Here is a 20,501-nt window from a genome sequence, read left to right as displayed (position 1 = left end):
ATACACTGGAACATTTCTTTTTTTGGTCTATTAGTCACCTATATATGTTTGGATTGGTACTGTATTATGGGTGGATTTTATCTTTTTATAAAAGCATATTTTTATATCAAATAAGAGGTCTTCCCTGCATGTAGGTTTTATCTGTTAATACATGCTTTTGAAATGAATGTGGGATTTTTAGAAAACCTAGTGGAAAATAGTTGTTTTTGTAATCAGAGTTGAGCAGGTTTAAAAATGTGTAGCAGATGAGGGGTCACAAATCTGACTTTTGATGTAAAGTGCTAGAAATGACTTTTTAATTTCAGGCTAGGTTTCAGGATTTTGTTTTTCATATGTGAACTTTTTTCTTTTATTGTTGCTGCTTTTATGTACTTTAAGTAGTTGTACCTGTCCTTACTTCAGTGCTGTGCAAAATATGTGTGCTGTTCAAGCTACTTCTCCAGAAGACTTATATTTGAGCTGCTTATCATACTGTCCACAGAGTAGCACATATTAAATCTATTCCAAAAAATACTGTCACAAACATAATTAACATGCCTTTCATCATTGTAACTACAGATATATCATGTAACAGAATAATGGCTAGTGCTAACCTTGTTTTTTTACAGCTGAAGCCATTTAATTTAAGTTCGCCACCACTGTCTACTTACAATCAGCAGCTGTGGCTGACCTGCGTAGTTGAGTTGGATCAGCACGATGGTGAGAATCTTACCTAATTCTCAGAAAACTGCTATCTGTATGTTGTATCTTTAAGTTCATCTGTCACATACATGATCCTGTTGCTTTCTGGCTGTGGTTGGTAGGTTTTTCCTCTGATATATTTTCTCCCCCTACACCCCCTGCCCCTAGTAAAGACATGGACAGCATTGATCTTGAGAACTGGAAGCAACAGGTATATGGGATAAGTTGTTTGTTATTCCTGTGAAAGCAGTAGTATCTAGAGAATCTGTGTCTCTCTTCCTTCATTCTGGGAGGAATTAGAGGTGTAGGTTGTAATGATATTAATTTTTCAATAAGACTTCCCTGTAAATATGTAAGAAATACTGTATTAGTAGTTGTTAATCTGTCAAGATTCAATACAGGGCATTTGTGACTTACTGCCTAAGTTTTAAAGTTTTGTGGTTTTTTTATTAATAGACTGGATCCCTACTCCAGTAAAGTATAACTGAATAACTTTGAGTAATCTTGGGTATCATATGTGTTTTAAAGTATATTTGGAACTCTGAGATTTCATTTCTGCATGTAGCAATAGCTTAATGTTTTCTCTTTTAATTACAGTATCCCTCAAAAAGAATGTTACTATGACAGTCAAAGTACTTGGGGTGGTGAAGGATGGAAGCACACCGTATGTTAATAATCAAGTTCACAATCGGACAAGATTACTCAGTTGTGCACAAGTACGTGCCTGCTTAAACAAAACTCTGATGCAGTACATTTTCTTTAAATCTATTTGTGTGCATGTTACATTACATTGCAAATGAGAAGAATATATCTGTTAAGCATGTCTCAGGAAAGACTCTAGAGTATAGTTTTATTTATAATTGCAACCTAGCTAGTAGTGCTGACCCAGATACCTACCTGTCTGTCTTTTTCTGTTTACTTCTATGACTTGTGTCTATTATCCCTTAAAGACACCTCTTTCTTGCTAGAGTAGCTCTATGCCAGCAAAGCAGTGAGTCCTGCTTAGTTACCTCAATCGATTTAGCAGTACTGAAGAAAGGGATATTGTAGTAGAAGATTAGATATAGGGCTCCAGAGGAGAGAAAAATTCTAAATTTTTAAACTTAGAGACATCCAAAACAGCTTGTCCAGATGCAAGTCCTTTAGGAAAGGCATAGCTGAAGTTTTTTTGTGATAAGGATATAGGGTAAATCAAATGTTTTCTTTTTACATATATATATATACACACACAACTATATATGAAATCTTCAGAAATTAATGAACAGTGTGCCATTAGATTTAACTACACACAGCCAAGAGAGCGATGTGCTTGGGTTTTCTCTTTCCTCCTGTTAACTTTTAGAAATGAGTTAGTACAAGATAGCCCCATCTCAGAATCTGATGACCTAGAGCTTGACTGATAGAGTTATTCAGATCCTTCCTGGTGCTGCAAGCAGTTGCTTTCACCAGCTTAAGTGAAAAGCTAGCCTTGTTTATTGGTTCAACCTTTGATCCTGCTGACTGACTTTATCAGTTTCTTCTACTTTGCCTGGTATCTTTCAAGAAATTATTTATCTGCAGGTCTTGTTTGAGTCTTATAACTGATTAAGATTGGTAAGGCATATAAAAAATATCATCAATATCTGACCATCTAGAAACAAATTCTCCAACCTATACTAACAGTGTGTATTCTGGAATAAATTGAAGGCTTTTACATACTATTGTTCACTGTATGTGTTCACAGAAATGCAATGAAATCATTGTTGCTCACCTTGGCTACCTGAACTACACTCAGTACAACATATTTGTTAGCTTTGAAGATCTAAATAAGTTAACCTACACCATTCAGAATATTACTTTCACAGTAAGTATAAAGTTTTATACTAGCAAAAGAAATCTCTTTAATTACTAATGCTGTAGAAGTCTGTTTTAACTGTAATAAAAAAGAAGTATCTCATTTTTGAAGATAAACATAGAGATCCATCATAATTTATTTTTCTGTCACTACTAATGTCAGAACTATTATAGCATTTGCTGTTAATAAGAGTCTACACCGATTTTTTTAAGTCTATAAGGAAAGATTTTTCTTTCAGAACTGTTAATGCTGTTTTGTGGAACAGATAAATTTAGTCAAATTCTTGGGAGATATTTTTAACAGTAGGCAAGACTAGAACATCTAGTTTTCTGCATTTGCTTATAGATATGTTGCCTCTCTAAAGCATGGCATCTTTTTCAACCTTTCCAGTAGGTGTGTCTGAATTAGCAAGATTTTTCCAGACTTTACAAAACCCTGAGCTAGAAAGATTTATCAAACTCAAAGAAAAATGAAGATTTTTTTTTTTATAGTGCTTATGAGGAAGAAAAAAATGTTTATTCAGCTAAAATAAGCAGGCTAATAAAATAATTCTCTAAAGTAATCCCTAGTGAAATAACTAGCTCCATTCATAATGCTGAAGATGGCTTATAAAACAGTTACATCATCAGTGGGTGCTGATTGGCTCCAGAAAGAAATTTAGAAACATTTGCATGGGAGAAAATGGAACTAAACTGAATTTATAATACAGGTTACTATGCTATATTCTACATGTACGCAACACTTGGTATGTCAGAGCAGGTAGAAAGCAAAAATCTTACTGTAAAGCAAAATTTTATTTTGTATACTAAATTAACTTCCTGAATATTAATATTTGTAATATTCTAGTGCATAAAGCACATTATTAAAAATAAGCTGTAAAAGAAAAAAAACCACCAAACTTACAAACCCTTTGCTTAGTTCCAGATTTCAAACAGGACAAAGTGTTGGAACTATTATAGTTGTATGGTTTATTATCTTGCTTTGCAGGCTGCCTTCAGGGCAGACTTGCGCGCGAAACCAAAAAACCCAAACTCAGAGCCCTGTTCTCCTGCAGCAATTAGAATTGTCAATTTATTTCATTAATATGGTGATCTCAGTTGAAATCATGGATTGCCTTTTGTATAACGGGATTCTCTACGTATAATTTTCATTCTACATTTGTGGTTTAAAAAGACAAGGCAGAGGTTGATAGATTTAATACATTGAAAGGGAAAGCTTCTTGTTCAGATGGGCAGAGCACATGTTGTACCTGGGAGTTTACATTTCAAAAGTGGCTTCAAAAGAGAAGCATGCCACGTATGAGATAAATTGTCAATAGAGCCGAGTTTATGCCAACTGACACGTTATAGTTAATATTTGTGCCCTTCTAATAATTAGAGGAGGAGAAGGACCTTTTCCTTCTTAACCCATGAAAAAAGTTCTTTATTTCTGGTTATCTCATTTATTCTTCCCTTACTTGATTTTTTTTTTTTCCCCACTTCTGAAACAAGAGAATAAGCTTTAAGAAAACAAGCCCATGACAGGAAGCATGTCTGTACCTTATCAACCTCTTCATAATCAATTTGTGCATCTGACCTTGGTAATAAAGAAGAATATACTGGATTTACGCAATTATTGGCATTCACACTTTGAATGAAAGTGCAACTGAAATCATTAAAGAATATACTTTTTGTCCTGAGAAGTGCTTTAACATATGACAGCACACTGAGTGTGTTACAAAGTGGCAGGCTAAAAAACAAACAAGGATATTAGGCTGCTTTGGTTATCTTTTCATCAGATAGTCATATGGGTATGAATTTATCTTTGTCTCTCTGTGGTGACATGGTGGAATTTGGTTATACCTTTCAATTTTGAAAAGCCAGAGAACTTTTCATTATCTGCAGAAAGTGCTAATTATTGATGCTGTATGTACCCTGTCAAAACATTTTCGACTGGGCTATTTTTCTTCTGTTTTCTTGTAGTGGAAGACCTACAATCCAACTTTTTCACAAGTGGAAATATGGTTCCGATTTGTCTTTGTAGTTCTTACTTTTGTCATCACGGTAAGATTTTTTTTCAGTTTTTCTGGAGTATATTATCTAGGCAGCTGATAACACTGCTCTGTATTGCTGTGTTTAGTAACTTAACCCCAGGCAGCAGAGTTGAGATATCACTGAATGGGTGTAAAAAATGTTTCTAAAATAGTTGTTGCTTTTATGTTTTTACAAGTGGTATTGAAGGGACATTAAGAAAATAGGATAAATGGGAAAACTTGTTTTTCTAAACTCTGATTTTTAATTGAACAGAAAGAACTTTGCTTAAACAAAGGAAATTGTGATTAGATGCTAGAAAAAATTTTTTTTTTTTGCAGTGCAGGTAGGCTCAGACATTGGAATAGGATGCCCAGAGCGTGAGCTCTCAGTCTCTGAAAATGAAAAATACTCAGTTGAATACAACCTTGATCTAACTTTAAAGTCATCACTGCCTTGAGTATGAGGATGGGCCACATGACCTCCAGACGTCCCTTACAACCTAAATTATGCTATGATTTAGATTATCTCTCCCCTCCAACCTGGTTTGGCCCCTGGAAAAGAAATGTTTGGGGAAAAAAAACCACAAAAAACCCCAAACATAAAATCTAAAATGCAGAATTTTCAGAGTAAGGACACTAAAGCACTGAACATTTGCATAGCATTTCTCTCACATAGATGATGTCACTCAGCAGGTAACCGAATGTGATATGGAATCTGTTGTTTTAAAAAGCTTTAGGTGGAAGTTAGTATGTAACCTGTAATTAGGCAACATTTTTTCATCCATTGTTGATTTGTGTAGTACTAGCTGGTTTCTTTCTCAGTTTGCTTGAGAGATTAAGTAATTTGTATTGGGGTAAGTCAACAAGCTTGAAGCAGAAGTAGAAGCTAGGAGATGTGGCTTCTGTTTTACAATGTTTTCAGTGGCAAAGACCTCGTGAAGTAGCCTTTGCAATGTGCTGTGTTATCTCTTTACTCTGGTAAACCAATAAGGCTCTATTCCTTGCTTACAAATTTTTGTTGTTGTTGTTTTATAGTGTCTGTTTGCACATTCCCTGCGGAAATTCTCCATGAGAGACTGGGGTATTGAACAGAAATGGATGTCCATCCTCCTTCCCCTCCTGCTACTTTACAATGGTACTTGTATCCTGGAATTTTTAGAAGAGCTCCTTTTTTTAAAAAAACAAAAAAAAAAAGAAAGAAAGAAAAAAGAACAAGAGAGTGCGTGAGAGAGAGAAGGCAAAATGGAATTTGGCCTTGAACTTATAAGCAGCTGTTTATAAGACTTCAGAAAACTAATTAAAAAATCCCCTACCCTTTTTAAATGTATCAAATTCAAGGGCATAATGAGTAGGTGGATTTCATTCTTTGCAGTCACGTGAATGTCAGCTTTATTTGTTTAAAGCTCTGATTGGAATAGGTGGCTGCAACCATACTGAATCTTTCATATAGTGACATGTAAATGCAATTTCTGTGTTTGTCTGCTAAGTCTTACTTCTTCATTTTTCAGATACTTGCACTTTAGTTAAAAATGGAGGCTATTTTTAGTCCAGTAAACCACATCAAATTCTAGCACTCTTTAGCAGTACCAGAATATTTACCTTTCAGTCATTCTATGATAAATTTTTAGGTCATCACCAAGAACAGCGGTTCAGTAGAAAGTCTGATAAAGCCTGAAATCTTCTAGAAATGTTGGCAACCAGTTCAGATTATTTCTACAGCACAGAGGATTGCTGCTGGAGGCACCATTTTCTTTGTAAATTAATTTAAGATACAGCAAACTTCAATTTCGTTTACTGGTGTAATTTGAAAAATCTAGGGGGTTTTGTTCCTCTGAAGATACATTCTGCTTTACTTTCCATAATGGAAAAGACTGTGCTTTTTCCCCTCTGTTTAACTTTTTTTTCTTATTTTGTTACAGATCCATTTTTCCCCCTTTCTTTTCTGGTGAACAGCTGGTTTCCTGGAATGCTGGATGATCTATTCCAGTCACTGTTTCTGTGTGCATTGTTGTTGTTCTGGCTTTGTGTCTACCATGGTATAAGAGTACAGGTAAGGGTGCAACATTATCTACTACTTACTGAGAAGACACTACTTGTTTTTTCAACATTTATTTTATTCTTAAAGTACAATATGACACATGAAGCTTTGGAGTTAAAATGATTTGTGGAGAAGTACATTGTCTTGAAGCTACCATGCCTAGAGATAGATGGGACAGTCTAAACTATTGCAAGACAGTCTTCAGAATTACGATGCCCTTCTGCTTTGTTCTTGTTTGAAGGGTTTTGTTGTTGTATATGGTGGTTGATTGTCTTTAAACCACTTTAAAATAATGCATAAGATAAATGTGAATTCTGGAGCATATTCCTATATTTGCAGTATCAGTGAAATATGTGGGACCTTACAAATAGGATGCTCCAAATCTACTGCATCTTATTAACACAAATGATGAAACAATTTTATGTCTTCTGTAATCACCTGTGCAGGTTAAAAATACAGGAGGCAAGTCTCTTAATCTAGTTCATGTTAAACAAAACAAAGATGCTATTTATTTTATTCTGTCAAGAATCTCAAACATGGCTTCAATCCTTCAAGACACTATTGTTTCCTCAACAGGGGGACAGGAAGTGCTTAACTTTCTATCTGCCCAAATTCTTTATTGTTGGACTGTTGTGGCTGGCCTCTGTTACATTGGGAATATGGCAAACGTAAGTAATTTAAAATTTAGTGCAAAAGTAATATGCTGAGAGTATTCAAGAATGACAAAATTGTTTATAATTAATGGTATCTATTTCTTAATGTTCTGATTGTGATATAGGATTGAAGTTGTTAGGTGTTACGGCTCCCTACAATACTCCCTCTAGCACTATGTCCCAATTAGCTTTTAGTATTTGAAGCAAAAAGTTTCTCTGTAGTTAACTATTGGACAGTTTAACCAAACTCTCTCAAATATTAAACCTGCACAACTGATATTGACAATGCTCAGTCAAGCTATGCTGTCTCTCCTCAAAACTCAGTTCTTTTGCTTAGTTCAGTGTTTCTCTTTTTTCCACCCAGAAAACTTTCTCAGTTTTGGTACATTTGTAGTTTCTAAACCGTTTTAGTCTCAAGTGTTTGCCTCTTATTTTATTTCTCAGAAGGAAGATGCCTTCTAACTATCTTCATGCTGTTGTACATTGTTGAAAGCAGCGCAGTTGCAGGAAATGCTCGTGCTTATGCGCTATTAGCAGAATCGCTATGAGGGAAGGGCTTATACCACAGTTATTTCTTAAGTATAATTCTTATCACCAAGGACAAAATTTAAACACTAAATCCCGAAGGCTTGTAGGAATTTACAAGATTACACATTTTCTAAAAAACAAGTGGGGAGATTAGACCTGCTCACAACTGAAATTCTCCATATTCCTTGAAAATTGGGTTTGGGAAGAAGGAGGATGTTATGTACTGTAAATTGTCATGACTCCATTGGAATCAATGGCGTTGCACCAGTTCATACAGCCAAAACCTTTAGTTATAAACCCTGTATAGTAACTTTAAACTTTTTCTTTGTTAGTGGGCTTCTTGGTCAGTATGGCTTTTTGACCTTGTCTTTTGTAATGGAGTAAGTACCACTTTTCATTTTGAATCTTTTCTAGTGTTAATGAAGTACATGATCCTACATATCAGTACAGGGTTGACACAGGTAATTTCCAGGTAAGTCAGAAATGTTTTCTTTCTATTAAGTTGTCAGGTGGAGTTAGGCAATGCAAGGAGATGGGGTTTGTTCTTCTATTAAAATCTATAACACAATTTAGAAAATAGCAAATGCGGGTCAGATGGTCTTATTCTGATGAGGTACTTTTAATTTTGCTTTAGATCATGCGTAGGTTATATTGAGCTCCGTCCCAGTAAGAAGAGTAAATTGTGTTGCAAATCTGGAGACTAAACACCACAAGTTTAGTCACAGACTTGTGACTGTTGGGATTGAAAGAAAAATTTTTAAGCTTCTTATTAAGTCAGTTTTGTACATCTTTACTCCTGCCAAGATCCTCTGTCCTAGTAAATTTCAGACTTTTTTGTTTTAAAGGAAGATCTGATTTAAGTGGGTCCTTGTATTGTTCTCAGGAGCTGTGTTTTTAGAAAATCATTGAGATTCAGCACACTGTGAACTCGGTGAACAAAATGATGACTTCTGTTAAACATCCTTTCTTTACAGTCCCCCAAACATACCTTGGTGTATAGCCATCCTTGTTTTGTACTTCATTACATAAGCCTACCTTCCCTGAATAAATGGACCATTCTATGTTGTGCTTTGGGAAATAATGACTTCTATCAAGGGAAGAAGGAATAGACCAAATCTCGTTAAATAATAAAAATTTTTCTTATAGGGAATGAAAATCTTCTTCCTTGTGGTGGCAACCGCATACATTCTCTACCTTTTGTTCCTGATAGTGAGGGCATGCTCAGAACTTCGTAACATGCCTTATGTTGGTAAGGAATATTTCTTTTGATTCTTCCCCAAACAGGCTTCCTTTTCCTAGATCTAGGTGTAAATTCGCTAATAACAACTTTTCTCAATCTTTTTCAGATCTCAGGTTAAAATTCTTGACTGCATTAACCTTTGTAGTGCTTGTCATTAGGTAAGGCTTTTCAAAGTACATTTCTCAGTACTGTAACTTTTATAACCTTTTTTTCAGGGCTTTGAATACATTTTGTTGATAATAAAATTGTCAATGTAACTGAGGAATGTCTTTTGATATGATTGTTATGGCAAGCATTTCTTAATTTTTTAACCCTTCTTGGGGCTTTTAGAGCTAACTTTATATTATATCCATTACCACAGCAAATACACTGCAAGATTTAGAGGTTCATTTAGCAGAGATGTTTTCTATACTGCTGAGTGGCCTGCAGTGCACTGTTTACCTCCTTTGGAGCTTTGTAAGCTTCACTTAGTCAAAGCAGAAGTTGAGAATTAGTTTCTTAGTTTATTGTTAATATCTGTCTCCCCCACTCCAAGCAGTTATTTCAAATTATTGTTGACTCTTGGATTGTCTGTAGCAGATGAAATCTGAGGGAAATAGACCGTGGGGGGGAGGGGGTCTGCTTTACTCAGTTGACTGTTGACTTTTAATCACAAAAGAGTCATTCTTAATATAGAACTATGAAAGCAAATGTGTCTTAAAATAAATGCTCAGCATGTTAATGTAATTATTTTCTCACATACTGTTCTATTAAGCTAGCATTTCAATTTTGTGGTTTAAAGGCACAATACACCTATATGCTTTAACTTTTTTCCACAGCATTGTTATACTCTACCTACGCTTTGGAGCACAAGTTCTACAGGACAACTTCGTTGCTGAGCTGTCAACTCATTATCAGAATTATATCCTTGTGTTGTGATACTGCTCAAGTAGGAATGTTAATCTGTTTTCATGCAGAAGGTATTTAAAAATGATGTACCAAAGGACTGAGACCTTTGACTTCTAGGTGGGCTTTTGAAGTTCAGTCCATTTTGATCGAGGTTTCATGTCAGCATTTTGTAATGGCTCTTTGTAAAGATTATGAGCTGAGACAGTTTCAGTCTAATATGTTTACATTACATAAATCACAACTGCATTTGATACTCTTCAAAAGGAATGAAAGCCTAGATATGCATGCATTCAAGTAATTTTAACAAGTTATTGTGACAGATTTGGCTGTATTTGCTGCATGAATTCAGTTTGCTGTATACCTATCAGTTGGCATGGCGTGTACCAAAATATTTGAGAAATTAATGGTTTAGAAGTCACTGAAAATGAGTTTGTATATTCGTCCAAGTCTACATGTGGAAAAGGTCATAGCAGAGAATTTAAGTGACTTGAGAGAGACTATTTCTGACTTCTGTTGGCAATGGGATTACAAACTATTTCTGGACCTGAACCATGAGATCCTAGTTCATTCTACTTTCTGAAAGTGTCTGTGTGACTGCAACTGCTCCGGTTACTGATAAGCTTAGATATGTGTTGGGAACTAGCAGAAAACAATATGTAAATTGTTTAGTATTTTCCCAAAATGATGACACAAAGTCATCTTCAGAGTCTGTCTACAGATAGTCCTTTCTCCTTCCTTCTCAGTTGCTGTGCCAAGGAAGAACTTTTTTTAAAAATAAATAAAGCAAACCAAAAAAACCCCACCTGAACACCCACCTTACTCAGCTTTCTTTTAGCATTGAAGGCAGAACTATTCAATTTACCATGCACTCCACCACTCAAGAACAGACCTTATCTCAGCAAATGTTACTTGTGTTAAAGCTTTGTCTTCAGTGGGAGCTTTACCTTGAAATATCTTGAGTACGTTAGTTGTCACTGAATTTAAAACATGCTGTTTTGTTTAGCCATTCATGCTCTCAAACTTTAGTAAGGTAAACATTCTTTCCATTTAAACAGCTTATGTATGGTTTGGGTCTTGTTCCCAAAGTTAATATGTATGGAGCTATATTGAGCAATATCCTTGACACTTACCACCAGCAGAATTCTTATCATTTTATGGTTTATTGAACTTTTATCTCTACACGTTAGCCTTCGTGTATTCCCCCTCAAAGAATGCACTATATGGTAAGTGTAAGCAATTATCTGCACTGCTCCTGAGCAAATTAGTATTGGATATATGAAGGAACACATAAAATGTATACAACTGATTAGCTAGACTTGAATTCTTACACACTTAGATCAAGCTTATAGTTAATATGATGTTTGCATACGATGCACTAACGTTTGCACTGACAGACAGTCTTTAAGGAGCAACAATACTTCATTTGTCCTTTGTTCTAACAAAGGTTAATATATTGGCATGCTGGCAAACTGGACTCTGAAATAGGTAACATGCTGTTGGAAAAGTAGGAGTGAAGCCGATTGCTAACATGGGAGGAATTTGGGGAGACTGGCTATGGGGAGAGGGCTGCACAGGGTCCATGTAAAGGGAAATAAAAGGATTGAATCGGTGGCACTTCTGGTTTTGCATTCCTATATAAAGGATGTAATCTGATTCACATGATGATTATGAAGCATTATCCCTCTCTAACAGATAAAGATCTGTAAAATAAATATTTGTACCGAGTGCATTCTCTGCTTTAAGCATTGAGTTCAAAATATAGAACCACAGAACAGCCCAGGTTGAAAGGGACCTGGAAAGATCAGCTGGTCCCAGCCTCTCATGGGAAAAGGAGCCTAGATGAGATAACCTAGCACCCTGTCCAATCACATTGCGCATGCTGAGAGGTATGCACAGGGAAGGCTCTAAATAGTGGAGCTGGTCCTTTCTCTAAACTTTTTAGAGTTGAGGTGGATGGAACTGTTACAGAAAAATGCTATTTTTCCACTAAGAAAGAGAAATGGCTGGGTAAGGATAAAGTTAAAAACTTGTTGTTGGGTTGCAAGAAGTATTAGTTTCTAGAAGGCAGAAAGTAAAAGGCTGCCAGGCAATGTTTATGGCAAATTTCTGGATTTAATTTTACTTGCACTAGTTTATGAACTGCAGCTAAGCAGCACAGATTATGCAAGAAATTAAGGCCTTAAAACAAGGTAAAGGGAATTGTCATAAATAGCCAATGGAAAATATCTGTTTCCTTTCACCTCACGATAAAGGTACAAGTCCTTCCTTCATCTATTACAAGGATGAAAAATAACTGGCTAATCATTGACTTGCATACAAAGGATTACAACTTTGGTCTACTATATTTGTAGCTTAGAAATTACCAAGAAGTTAAAGAAGTCTATGCTTTTTAAATACATATGAACTTTTGAATAATAATTAAGAATAATGAGGTCTGACTTAATGACTCTTATGTGGAGGTTGAAATAATATGACATAGGAAACTGCACAAGGGAGGAAATCCACTTAAACAACACGGACAATATCTATCTAAAAATAAGATGACATATTTATATCATCTCCTTAACTCTTAAGAATACCATGATGTTGTGGCTGAAGAGTGAAAAATTTAAAGGAGAGAATTCCTGTTTGGATATTGTTTTGTTTAGTTTGTAGTCGCGACTGCCTTGGAAGTTGTAGAGTCTGTTGCTACAGTGTTGAGTTAGAAGTACAGCCACATTTCTATAATAGGCTAAATTAACCCTTATTTGTATTTTCCAGAATCACAGTTGAAAGACAATCCTGCTTTTTCTATGCTGAATGATTCAGATGATGATGTGATTTATGGGTAAGATTATAAAATACCTATGGAGAGTTACTTTTGTTGTGTTATTTTTGTAGTGTTCTTTTCCATATTCATAAAATAAGTGAAGGATTTGTAGGTTGCTAGTGAAAGTATTCTGCCTAAAGAACAGAAACATAGCCTTATTCTTTAAACAGAAATGCAGTGAGAATGCACATTATTTTTTCTTTTTTTGGTTTCTAAAAGGGATTGCCATGGCACTGATACAAACAGGTAAGAAAGTATTAGGATGCTGGTAGGTCATGGAATAAAGGCAGCAAGAGCTGTGAAAGGAAAGGACTTCCTTTAAAACTGGGCAGGATTGCAGGAGTCAGGTGGAGTTAGCAAAGAGTCAGCTCATATGTAAATGCTTCAGGGAAGGAGAATGGCTCTTCTTAAGTGCACATCACTTACTAAAATAAGAATGCTCAAATCTAGCAAAACTTACTGGACTTGTTTGAGGTTATGTAATATGAGAATTGTAGTAGCACTTAAGAGCCATACTGGTCAGGTGTGTCTGTGCTAGACATTGAACGAACTCATGATCTGCCCTTGATGTTTTCACCTCTTACAAAAGACACAGAAGTGGCCAGAACAGTGAGGATGGGGTTAATACTGCAGTCACCTGAAGAAGTTTGTGCTAAACTAGCTGTATGCATTGTCTGAGATAGCTTGCCTTTGTTTAGTTAGATGAGTAGTGGTAGTACCAGCTTGCTTCTATACTCTATAGAATCCTTGTGAAAAGTGGCTTGTAGTTACTGGAATAACTTTTATTATGCATCACCCTCTGGAGAGAAGTCATATATGTTGTCCATATCCCCAACAAGGAAGGAAAACAGGATACCAGCTTCTTACCCAAATAATAATTTGAAGCCTCAGTGTAGTTTAGAACTTTCCTGTTTATGTTGGGCTTTCTATCTGAACATCACGTTCAGAAGTTTTAACAAGATCTGTTTCACAGGAGTGACTATGAAGAAATGCCACTTCAGAATGGCCAAGCTATTAGAGCCAAGTATAAAGAGGAATCGGACAGTGATTGATTGATTTTGATGTAGACAAACTTGTTCAGCTGGAATTAAACCAGTTTTGAAGTTTTCCTAGATGGACAACTTCCTTGGCTTCCTTACAGTCTGCTGTCATCTGAACACCGACTCCCAGGAACGACATCCTGCTTCTGCTTCTGTTTACAAAGTTAAAACTGAAAAAAAAGAATGCTTGAAAAGGTTGTGGTGAAAACTTAAGAAACCAAAATTTTTACACATCTTACAAAATGCTTGATAGCAGGATGCCTGTGGACTAAATCTATTTAAATCTATTTCCATTTAAAAGTGTCACTGATTATATACTGATTTTAAAATTGCTTCCTGGCTGCTTGGTTTTGGGGTTGTTTTTTTTTTTTGAGGATCATGTACAGCATACTGTCATTCATCTGTTGCATTTGTGTTAGCTCCTTTGTATATTGTCCACTGCTGTACGAAGTGCCTCATTTCCCTTTCAATTTACTACCTTAGTCTTTCCTTTTAATTTCCTACCTTAGTCTTTCAAGCTGGAGGCAGGGAATGAAGTGTTTTAGGGCTTTCTCTTCCTTTTTTTTTTTTTTTTTTATAATGAAAGAAAACACAAGCTTTCCATTCTTCCTTCAAAGAAGCGATATAGACTTAAGATCATTTTTTAAATTCATTAAAATGAGTTTTTGAGATTTGTAAGTGTCAGATACATGCAAATAGTCAAGTTCTAGTCAGCCAAAATAGCCTCAGCGGTGCAAAATTATATTGTATAATATATGTTTCATAACATGCTTTACTGCTGCAACAGAAGTGTTTGTTTTGGTTTTGGTTTTTTTCAAACAGCCCTTTCAAATGGAAATATTTAAGCAGCAACAAATCTCAGAAGGAAGCCAGTACTTCTCTTTCTGTGTTTTTTGTACGCTGGAGGAGATTGTTACACATACAGAGAATACTGTATGAAAGTTTCATAGAGAATTACAATTTCAAATTTCCAGACATTTCATTTTTAGAGGCTTTTTCTACATCAGAATTTTTCCTTAAGTTGTATTAATAGATAGTTAATCTATGTCCTAGGACCAGTCGTGGTTGCTTATGTATTGAACTGTCATGAGAGTTAGCTTTTGAGCATGTTCTGTGCATAGTTCAACTACTTTGTCATACCGCAGTCACCACCTGTACTGATCAGAACTTTTACTAGCATATTTTGTGATTATCTGTATTCCAGTCTATGCTGGAACAGTTATATGGGAATTAAGTATTCCTAGTACAATGCTGCTGCTTCTCTGTTTAAAAGTTGGCTTCCTCCTACACCATTGTTCAGTTCTTTATTTAAGTGGTGGATGCTGTTTGTTTCTAACTAGTTTTGTTTTGAGGTATTTGACCTGTCTGAAAGTATCTTTTTTTTCATGGATTCATACCTGTGATTTACTCTTGTAAAATTTCTCTGCCCTGCTGCTGTAGAAGACTCTCAAAAGCACTGTTAATGTATTATGCAGAAGATGGTGCTGGCTTACACTAGGGAACTGTGCTCATCATTGAAGTAGTTTAAGCAGAAGAGTGAAATGAAGTCCTGCTAGACTTGCTGAATCATATTGGGCAAAAAGTAGGTTTGTTCTGCTTTGATGCAACAACTGTTCTAGACCATTCCCATTGCAATAACCTCCTGGTAGCTGTTTGAGATCATGAAGGGGAGACTTCACAGGATAGCAATTTGCTTAGAGAGGACCAAAGGAACTGCTTCATGTGGTTGCATCCTTGCTATCATAGAATAGTTCAGATTAAATCTGTGCTCTGCTAAACACAAGTGTGGTAAGATACTCTGTGTGTGTGAGAGAGAAAACTTTCTGAAATGATGTACAGCTGTGAATTTTTTGAGGGTATTTGAAATCTAAAACTTTCTGTACCAGGGATCATTTAATTGTTAGAAGCCAAAGCACTATTGTATAGCTAAAGCAAGGAAACTGCTGGGGAGGAGGAGAAGGTTTTTCCCTTTAATTTCTTAATGAATTGGCATCAGTTTAGAAGAAAATACAGGAAAACATTAAAGAAGTATTTCAAGTTATTGGTGGTGGTTTTTTCCAGTGAGCTGTAGCAAGCTGTACCTTCAGCACTTCCTTTTAGACTTTTTTTTTAACAAGCATGGGAGATCTTTTGTATCCTAAAGTGGAGAGCCCATTCTCATTACTGTTCCCCAGATAACTCTTTTGAGGCTTACAGCTGTTTGAATTTGCAGAGTCAGACTGGGGAACCAACTAGGCGTCCTTTGCATACCCCAAATCCTTTACACTTCCACTGGAGTAATAGTGGGTACAGGAATTAGGTCTTTAAAAATTGATATTTACATGATCCTTATATATTCAGATCTTTTTGGCTCCGATATTGTTTAATTCTGTTCTAAATTGTTCTGAAGAGATAAAATGTTTGATTTGACCAATGTGCAAAGTATACTGATGTTTCTTATCACAGTCTAAACTCGTTGTTAAAATTAATCCTGAAATACAGTGTCATGCTTTGGGATTTCATTAACTAAAGAAAATATTTTTAATCTAACTTTGAGATGATGATTTTTTCCTAAGCTGTTCTTAGCCTATTTCACTTGCTGTTTTGTTTGCATTAACTTTTCTACATCACTACATTCAAAGTGGAAATAGGAAAGCTGAGAACAGTAAATGTGTACGTTAAGTATCTCACTATGAAAATAGTGAGAAAATAGTTTCCTTGTTAATTTTTAGAGATTATTTTTAAGCAATGTTTGCAATGCAAAATAGTTTTGTATTTCGGAAGTGTTAAGAGTGTAATGGTAAGCTTGGTTGAAGCACTGTGGTATCAAATTCAATATACAGTAAAAAGGCAAAAGCAGTGAAGCAGATGAAGAAATGGGTTTGCTAGCAAGAAACCTGTTTCACTCCTCTTATTTCCACAGTTGGAAAGCAGAGACAGTATCTGAGGAATATTACAATATGGATTGTAAACAGCCTGGAAGTAGGTGGCATAAATTTACCTCTGAGTAAAGTATTGTAACCTAAGGGTGAAACAGAAGATATCTGGACAAGAAACTAGCCTGGCTTTCCTTTCATTACCATCACTAGTGGGACTGTATAAAATGAGAAAACTATACAAAAAGGTCCCACAGCGTACAGTGTTCCTGCTCTAAAGGAGATGCCATCTATTAAATAACTGCAAGACTTCCATGTACACAATGATCAAGAGGGAATTTTAAGAAATCAATAATCATTGAGTGTGAGCCATTCATGGCAACCATTTTCTGTAGTATTTGCTTTAGAGATACAGTTGGTATTGGAATTGGTTGGAAACTTTCCTAGGACTGGCAAAGAAGAGGAAGTGTAAGGCTTAACACCAGTAAGGAACAGCTAGTGTAACAGATCCGTGGCACTAATACTGGGGAAAATGGGAGCGTGGTTCCAGCTAGGAAAGGCTTTGATCGGTTGTTTTTCTCTGAGCCAAAAGACAACTTTGTATCCATAGTCACCTAATTTTTCCCCCATTTCCTTTTGCTTATGCCAGTAATAACCTCTGCATTACTGTAAAACTTTTTTTAGAAGTTTGTAAATATGTAAAATGAAAATACGGAAAAATTGTGTACCAAAATGGTATAAAAATGTGTAAGATAAATGCTCTGTTTAATGAGAAGCTGTAATTAAATGCTGCTTTGAGAAAGTGTGCATGAGGACATGTGGTAAATATTCTATGTATGTAGTTGTGTTAATGACAGCAATTATCCATTTTTATGTCAGAAATCTTCACGCTAATACGGAATATGAAGGAAAAACTAGTAATTTACTTCAAGCAAAAGTTAGGTATTGAGTTTCCTGGAAGATATCATGTGCATAATCATTGTTAAATATGTTCATAATAAAGTTTTATATCTTTATATTGTATCTTGGTTTTATTTTCCTTCTAGTGAATGGCTAACTGTACCATTTTTGTAACTTGCATGTATTTTCAGTTTCCATGTATTTTGTCATGCATATTTAAACTTGGTTAATTGCATAAGGATGGGATCCAGGAGGCTCTGTCAGCACAGATTAACTAGGGAATTATGTTTTGGGTTAGTGGTTTTTTGGTTGGTTTTTTTTGATTACTCTGCCTGGGCTTGAAGGTGGAAGGACAGGTTGCTAATTTTCCTAAGAAATATGCTAGTCACTTTACAAAGGGGAACTGGCATTCACAGTGGCTTTGCAAAGCCTGCTGTGGTCATGCTGCCAGTAAAATTTCCCCCAGTGAATGTTAGTGCCAGCTGCCTTTCTGCCAAACATGCATGCTTCACCTGAGCTGCTGTCAGATGCTTCTGCCACCAGGACTTTAAGTTCTTCTACTTACCCTGCAGTGGTGCATCCTCTCAGCACACCCAGGAAGGGCTGTCCTACCTTCAACCCACTGGGCAGTAGTAAAAAAAAGGTTGAGAAATGGTGAAGATGCTGATGTCATTCGTCTTGTTCTTATAGCTCTGTGTCTTTCAAGAGTCTGCTCATAGCTGGTAGACTGCAAAACTGATCAGTGTGTCGCCCTCTATTTGGGGTGATGCCATTCCTCATATAAATTCGAGAAGAGACTGAAATCTCATTATGTGCTGAATGAAATGGCTGTAAACATCTCTGCACAAATGGATATGAAACTTACTTCTGCTTTAATATCAGAGACGGTAGTGCTAATTTACCAGCATCAGTTAATTCTGAAGCCATTTCCTTTAGTTAAAATAGTTAATGGTGGAAGACAGGTCATACTCATTTGTGGCAGTTACAGTAAATGACACCCCACACACACACCTCCCCCTTCCTCCAGATCAGGGCTGACATGCCTCTGATTTTTATAGCTGTAGTCGTATGAAAAGCCATGGCAGTAAGCTAGAGATAGGAAACAAGAGACTGACCTTACAATTACCTTCCTGAATACTCCAGCCCACAGTTTGTGCTAATTTTTTTTTACAGCCAATTAATTACCTAGAGCAAAGACTCTGCAAGCTCCTCACCCTAATGCTTTACTTTGGCACTGAGATGAGCTGGCCAGCAGTCTTTGAAAAAGGTGATTAAAACTATGGTATTTGAAGATAATTAAAATTTAAAAATCAGTAGCTGTACAACATCAAGACTATAATATACAATGGCTATAGCATTTTACAGAAAAGCTCTATCTTAATTCGTGGGAGTGGAGGGAACAACACTCAAAAACCCACAGCCCCTAAACCCCTTTCTGTAGTCCTGAAACAGTTACACTGGAAGCATTCATTACTGCTCACATGTAAAATTATCTATAAAACTGTACCTTTCTGTAGCACAACTCCTGTTTTAATTACAACAGGGGTTTTTTCCTCCCATACAGCTTTTACACTGACAAGTGGCTCAAACCTTTTTTTTTCTGCAGTTCAGCATATGCATGAACCAACAAACGGCAAAAAAAAATAATAAAAAAATCAAGGGATTTGCTATTATTAACATGAACAAAGGACAAGGAATGTTTGAATGTCTTGACCAAAAAGCTAAGTGTTTCTAGAAGTAAATACTGATACAAAGTGCACAAAACTATTTCTTTTAAATGTAAATAAATAGCTAAGTACTACACCACCAGCATCATAATGGCATACTAATGGAAAGGGGATAAATTACCCAACCATCCAGATGTAAAATTTCCTTAGCAATTCAGAGATCAAAGATATATTCTCTTCATGACAGGTTTCTCTCACCCTGATGACTACTTGTGAGAGACTGGAAGAGTCAATGCCTCAAACATTCTGCTGGGGCAAGTTCTGCTTAACAATGAACTCTGCACAACAAGGAGCCCTGCCGAGCAAGGGACCCCAGGTGAGAAGCAGCCCATCAGCACAGACATCAGCCACCGAAGGGGGGGGAGGCCGTGCCAGAGGGTGCGCAGCTCCCTGTTCTGATATGCTGAGCAGGACAGCTCACCATGCAGGGAAGGGGACGTTACTCCCCAAACGACCCCCCAAGCCCAAAGGCTCACATACCGCTCATGACACCTAATTAGCCTAATGAGTTTGAGTGCCCACCCAAAGAAGGGGCAAGGTTGATAAAAGGACACAAACTTAAGGTCCGGGTATGCAAGCCCACTGGAACTGGACCCCTCGGCTGGTGGGAGCAACGCTGGAGCCAGGACAGGTGACATCCTTCCCTTTTCCATTTTCTCTCTCTTGCTTCCTCTTTCCTTTTCCGTAACCCCCACACCTCATCTCTTTAGATGTAAACCTCTGAGCCTGGGACCAGGAGCAGATCCAGCCCCCCCCGGGCTCCTCTCTGAGAAGGAGCCTAGAAAGCAAGGGGGTCTGCTCAGAACCTCCAGACCCAGCAGAAGGGCTCTCCTTATTGTCTTCCCTGAACTAATTCCCATATAAGCAAGGCCTGTAGTATGTGTTTGGTGATGCATGGTTAGCACACACTACATTGTTTACTGACATAGTTTCACGCCAATTTTTGTTGTAAGCATACCAATTTTGGTGATGAGCATGCCAGTTCTTGTTGTGAACAAATAAAAATTGAGTTTTGTGAGTTAAAGGATCCCTGGTGTCATTTCACCTTAATCCTGACCTGGGAATCGGCAAACCTAAGTCATTGTTCTGTGAAATTGGGATGTGACACTAGTTCAGGCACTTTATTCAATCTATCTTAATATTTTCTTTTTACACACTGAATACTCAGCATTCTGTTTCTAGTCAAACCCAAGCTAAAACTCTCTCTGCTACAGAAATAGAAGGCGTATACTCCTCAGTGTAGCCCTGTAGCACTCACTAGGGCATATCCTAGAATAAAGAAGCGGCTTGTCATGAA

The 20,501-nt window shown here is 36.6% G+C and overlaps 1 protein-coding gene across 8 annotated transcripts in view; it reads left to right on the top strand.

The window, feature by feature from the left end:
- Window positions 1-19,511, top strand: part of TMEM181 (transmembrane protein 181) — a 38,142-nt gene extending 18,631 nt beyond the window's left edge. For 5 of the 8 annotated variants that reach the window (XM_049800424.1, XM_049800428.1, XM_049800431.1 and 2 more), the window contains 15 exons: window positions 609-699; window positions 1,279-1,397; window positions 2,405-2,524; window positions 4,477-4,557; window positions 5,562-5,661; window positions 6,446-6,576; window positions 7,141-7,232; window positions 8,160-8,217; window positions 8,892-8,994; window positions 9,092-9,143; window positions 9,804-9,886; window positions 11,007-11,096; window positions 12,634-12,700; window positions 12,902-12,928; window positions 13,656-17,593. In XM_049800424.1, the coding sequence (XP_049656381.1) occupies window positions 609-699; window positions 1,279-1,397; window positions 2,405-2,524; window positions 4,477-4,557; window positions 5,562-5,661; window positions 6,446-6,576; window positions 7,141-7,232; window positions 8,160-8,217; window positions 8,892-8,994; window positions 9,092-9,143; window positions 9,804-9,886; window positions 11,007-11,096; window positions 12,634-12,700; window positions 12,902-12,928; window positions 13,656-13,734 (1,293 nt within the window). In that variant the 3' untranslated portion in view covers window positions 13,735-17,593. Of the gene's footprint in view, window positions 1-608; window positions 700-1,278; window positions 1,398-2,404; window positions 2,525-4,476; window positions 4,558-5,561; window positions 5,662-6,445; window positions 6,577-7,140; window positions 7,233-8,159; window positions 8,218-8,891; window positions 8,995-9,091; window positions 9,144-9,803; window positions 9,887-11,006; window positions 11,097-12,633; window positions 12,701-12,901; window positions 12,929-13,655; window positions 17,594-19,391 lie in introns of those variants that run through there. The other 3 variants (XM_049800426.1, XM_049800432.1, XM_049800427.1) reach the window with 2 other exon arrangements.
- Window positions 19,512-20,501: the final 990 nt, after the last annotated feature.

Source organism: Accipiter gentilis, chromosome 5 (assembly GCF_929443795.1).
Source record: "Accipiter gentilis chromosome 5, bAccGen1.1, whole genome shotgun sequence".
Classification (NCBI taxonomy): domain Eukaryota; kingdom Metazoa; phylum Chordata; class Aves; order Accipitriformes; family Accipitridae; genus Astur; species Astur gentilis.
This window is presented reverse-complemented; position numbering and strand designations above follow the sequence as displayed.